Source organism: Poromitra crassiceps, assembly GCF_964638095.1.
Source record: "Poromitra crassiceps genome assembly, chromosome: 25".
Classification (NCBI taxonomy): domain Eukaryota; kingdom Metazoa; phylum Chordata; class Actinopteri; order Beryciformes; family Melamphaidae; genus Poromitra; species Poromitra crassiceps.
Window position 1 is genome coordinate 16,410,417 of NC_139649.1, and position 5,000 is coordinate 16,415,416.

A 5,000-nucleotide genomic window follows, 5' to 3' on the forward strand; every position below is an offset into this window, starting at 1 on the left:
TACATGAAGCATGAATTGTCACTGTGAGGTCTCAGAGAGGATCTCCACTCAGCTTTGTTCATCTGATTGTTTCTTAATCCGTTAATATCAGCCTCAGTGCAATCAGAAGATTAAGTGACGTTAATATCAGCCTCAGTGCAATCAGAAGATTAAGTGACGTTAATATCAGCCTCAGTGCAATCAGAATATTAAGTGACGTTAATATCAGCCTCAGTGCAATCAGAAGATTAAGTAACTAGCGTCTAATTACTCTGCTGTTCATTGAAGCTGAGATTTAATGAGACCATGAGCTTTTAGTCAGTTGATGAACACAGACACACACACACACACACACACACACACACACACACACACACACACACACACACACACACACACACACACACACACACACACACACACACACACACACACACACAATTAATTAAGGAAGAAAGTGGCTCTGTTACTATAAATCACTATTATCACTATAATAGTGTTTCCACATCAAACACATCAAGATCCACATGTCACATAACAGAAATCAAGATCCACATGTCACATCAGAAATCAAGATCCACATGTCATATCAGAAATCAAGATCCACATGTCATATAACAGAAATCAAGATCCACATGTCATATCAGAAATCAAGATCCACATGTCATATCAGAAATCAAGATCCACATGTCATATCAGAAATCAAGATCCACATGTCACATCAGAAATCAAGATCCACATGTCACATAACAGAAATCAAGATCCACATGTCATAACAGAAATCAAGATCCACATGTCATAACAGAAATCAAGATCCACATGTCATAACAGAAATCAAGATCCACATGTCACATAACAGAAATCATGATCCACATGTCACATCAGAAATCAAGATCCACATGTCACATCAGAAATCAAGATCCACATGTCACATAACAGAAATCAAGATCCACATGTCACATCAGAAATCAAGATCCACATGTCACATAACAGAAATCAAGATCCACATGTCACATCAGAAATCAAGATCCACATGTCACATATCAGAAATCAAGATCCACATGTCACATCAGAAATCAAGATCCACATATCACATAACAGAAATCAAGATCCACATGTCATATAACAGAAATCAAGATCCACATGTCATCAGAAATCAAGATCCACATGTCATATCAGAAATCAAGATCCACATGTCATATCAGAAATCAAGATCCACATGTCACATCAGAAATCAAGATCCACATGTCACATAACAGAAATCAAGATCCACATGTCATAACAGAAATCAAGATCCACATGTCATAACAGAAATCAAGATCCACATGTCACATAACAGAAATCATGATCCACATGTCACATCAGAAATCAAGATCCACATGTCACATCAGAAATCAAGATCCACATGTCACATAACAGAAATCAAGATCCACATGTCACATCAGAAATCAAGATCCACATGTCATATCAGAAATCAAGATCCACATGTCACATATCAGAAATCAAGATCCACATGTCACATCAGAAATCAAGATCCACATGTCACATCAGAAATCAAGATCCACATGTCACATATCAGAAATCAAGATCCACATGTCACATCAGAAATCAAGATCCACATGTCACATATCAGAAATCAAGATCCACATGTCACATCAGAAATCAAGATCCACATGTCACATCAGAAATCAAGATCCACATGTCACATATCAGAAATCAAGATCCACATGTCACATCAGAAATCAAGATCCACATGTCACATCAGAAATCAAGATCCACATGTCACATCAGAAATCACAGTGGATTGATTTTCTACCTTTTCCTACAGAGAGAAGAATGTTAGATCTGTCAAATGAAATGATGTATTTCGATTTGTATTCCTATCATCATTTGCGGTGCTATTCTAAATGCTCAGCAGCACTGAGTCATCAGTGTTGAAGCGAGACTAAGCTGAAGAATGAGAGGTGAAGTTCAACATGCCCGAACACGCCAGCACATTCAAATGTGTGTCAACTCAACCAGCACTAAATATTATTCCTTCATTCAACAACGGGGGTGCAAGAGTTCAGTTTATTTATGAATAATGCGATTCTCTGAAAATGTGTGTCTCAGTCGTCTTCCCTGAGAACTGTGGTGCAGTTTGTTAGGAGTGTCTCAGTCATCTTCCCTGAAAGGGGAAAGTGAAAAAGCAGCGCTTGCCCCTCCCCTCATCATTACCACCACTGAGGTGCCCTTGAGCAAGGCCCTCAACCTCAACCGCTCCAGTGGAGCTGCTCAGACGCCAGCAGAGCAGACTGTGGTTGTACTGGGCAGCTTCCAGGTGTGAAAGTGAACAGGGCGCTCCTGAAAAAGAGAGAGAGCATTGCTCCCTGTGAGACTCCCCCTGTCTAAATAAAGACAAACCCCAACATGTAGCTACTCACTTATTGTATGTAGTTCTTCTCCTGGATAATAATAATATAAAGCTAATCAACTTCCATTTATATAGCACTAATCTAAAGGCAACCAAATAGAAGAATAAAGAGTGCATAATGCAGAAGTTCTTTAAAAGACACTAGCTAGCCTATGTTCTTCAAGTGGCACTTTGTGACTGTACTGTGTGTGTGTGTGTGTGTGTGCGTGTGCGTGTGTGTGTGCGTGTGCGTGCGTGCAGCTTGCGGTCAGCCTACCCGTACAGCGAGAGCTCGAAGAACACGGGCTTCGTGTGGTCGCCCTCTGTAGGCCAGGAGGAGCTTCAGCAGGTCCTGGGGGTCAGCGTGAAGGTCACGGTCATCAGCGACCACTTCAGAGAACCACTCACCTTCACCTGCGATGGTAGGACTGTGTGTGTGTGTGTGTGTGTGTGTGTGTGTGTGTGTGTGTGTGTGTGTGTGTGTGTGTGTGTGTGTGTGTGTGTGTGTGTGTGTGTGTGTGTGTGTGTGTGTGTGTGTGTGTGTGTGTGTGTGTGTGTGTGTTCGTGTTCATTAATGTGCATTGTCCCAACCAAACCAATAAATAAATAAATAAAAAGAGTGTTTCCTGGCCGGGGGAGAGAGCCTGCCGCTGGCCAGGAAGCGTGCCACGAGCTGCGGTAATTAACGATATTGGAATGCTATCTGGAATGCTAGTTATAACGAGCCAATTACATGTCTTTTGCATCTACATCAAACAAATATATTCCAAATGTTTTTGTAATATTGTAGTATAGACCTTATTCGCTAACCCCGGACAGCGCCATATTGGTGACATACCGTCCTGCAGCTGACAACTATAATAGTAACGGGTAACGGCCTTATTGTCGTTTCTGTTCCATTACAAAATAGCGATAGTGATGACAGCAATAAAAACCCCAGAGTTGTTGTTTGTATGCTGCCGTTAATGCCTGTAATAATAAACAAAAGAAAAAACGAGGTGAACAGACTTTGCTGTGAGGAGCTGTCAGAAAGTTTCACCTGTCTCTCCTAACTATCCACACATCTCCTGTGCTGCTAACGTATCCTCCGTCTCGCTCCCTTCACGTCTGTGGACGGTAGAGATAGAAACAAACCACGGGGACTTTATTGCTGTCATCACTACAGCCATGCCTAACGCTAGCCTGGGTAAACCCAGTCCCCAGTGCCCTGCTCTCAGGCTTACCCTGCTCACGAGTCACAAGGCTAGTGACTGAGAACTCTGAGAGCAGGTCACGTGGGGGCTGGGTTTACCCAGGCTAGCCTAACACAGGTCACCATCCGAACACAACTGGAACGATACAGGTAACGCTAACGGCGGCTAGCTTCCTATAAACGCTGCTCTCACATAGGTTGTCACTTAAAGCTGCAGCGCTATGTCGAGAATATGGCGGCGGTGGGCGTGCCCGTACGTGAGTGACGTCAATCGAATAAGGTCTATTTGCAAAATTATATTAACATTTATGCGCTACCAATGTAGCCATGTTGTTGCAAGCATTCTTGCTAGCTAGCTAACTTTTTTATTTGTGCCAGAGGGTATCCCAAATGAGCCGACATAAAAATGTACCGGACTTGTTTCTGCAGATTGATATGACTGGACGTGGTGCATAGCAGCAGTTTGCTATAATAATAATAATACATTTATTTTATATAACGCTTTTCTAAATACTCAAAGATATACAGAAATAACAGACTGCTGAATGCTGTGATTGACCAATCAGAATCAAGTATTCAACCAAGCTGTGTAATAACTCATTATACACAATGGAAACAAGTCCTGGACTTTATTGTGTTTAATTCCTCAACAATTTGAAAACTGGTGTATGGGTTTTATCTGTCCATTGTGTATTTCCTAACATCTGTCATAAATAAATCCATTCATTCATTCATCACACTCACTCACTGACTTGTGTCTGTGTCCTTCAGGTTCCTCCACTGTGGACCTTCTGATCTACCAGACACTGTGTTACGCCCAGGACAACCTGGACCACGTCGACGTGGACGACTACCTGCTGAAGGTCTGCGGCCAGACTGAGTTCCTCAACAAGTAAGGACTTCACTCAGCTGTCTGGGTCTCCTCTAGCCTGCTAGACCCATCCTGATAACGTCTACTCACATTCTGCCTCCTTCTACCGATCAGTCTTGGCTTCCAGCTCCGCCCCCTGGTGATTTCCACAGGCCAATCAGGGACCTCTGCCATACAATAGTTGACAACGCAACCGGCCAATCAGGGACGCCACTGGCAAAATAGTAATGGAGTCTCCCGCAGCAACGAGCGGTAGCGTTAACGTTAGTAACGAGCGGTAGCGTTAACGTTAGTAACGAGTGGTAGCGTTAACGTTAGTGACTGCACTCATGGCTCAATAACAACAATTAAACAAGAACAAGAGTATGCACCAGCAAGTTTCTCACCGGAAAATACTTTTTCGCCGTTCTTCCGACTGGGTTTGGATTGGATGTGGCGATGCTGATTGGCTGAAGGAGTTGTCTGTCAAGGCAAGTACTCCCGCCCACTGAAATGGACGTGAGCGGCTGGAAGTCCAGACTGATACGTACAGGATGTGAGGTCATGTGGCCATGATGGTTTTTGCC

General features: G+C 43.0%; 1 protein-coding gene across 1 annotated transcript in view; it reads left to right on the forward strand.

Annotated features, from left to right (window-relative positions):
* pik3c2b (phosphatidylinositol-4-phosphate 3-kinase, catalytic subunit type 2 beta) overlaps positions 1 to 5,000 on the forward strand; it is a gene marked incomplete at its 5' end in the record, with an annotated part of 74,285 nt that overhangs the window by 1,804 nt on the left and 67,481 nt on the right. The window contains 2 exons of the mRNA XM_083660673.1: positions 2,633 to 2,793; positions 4,335 to 4,455. Coding sequence (XP_083516799.1) covers positions 2,633 to 2,793; positions 4,335 to 4,455 — 282 coding nt within the window. The remainder of the gene's footprint in view (positions 1 to 2,632; positions 2,794 to 4,334; positions 4,456 to 5,000) is intronic.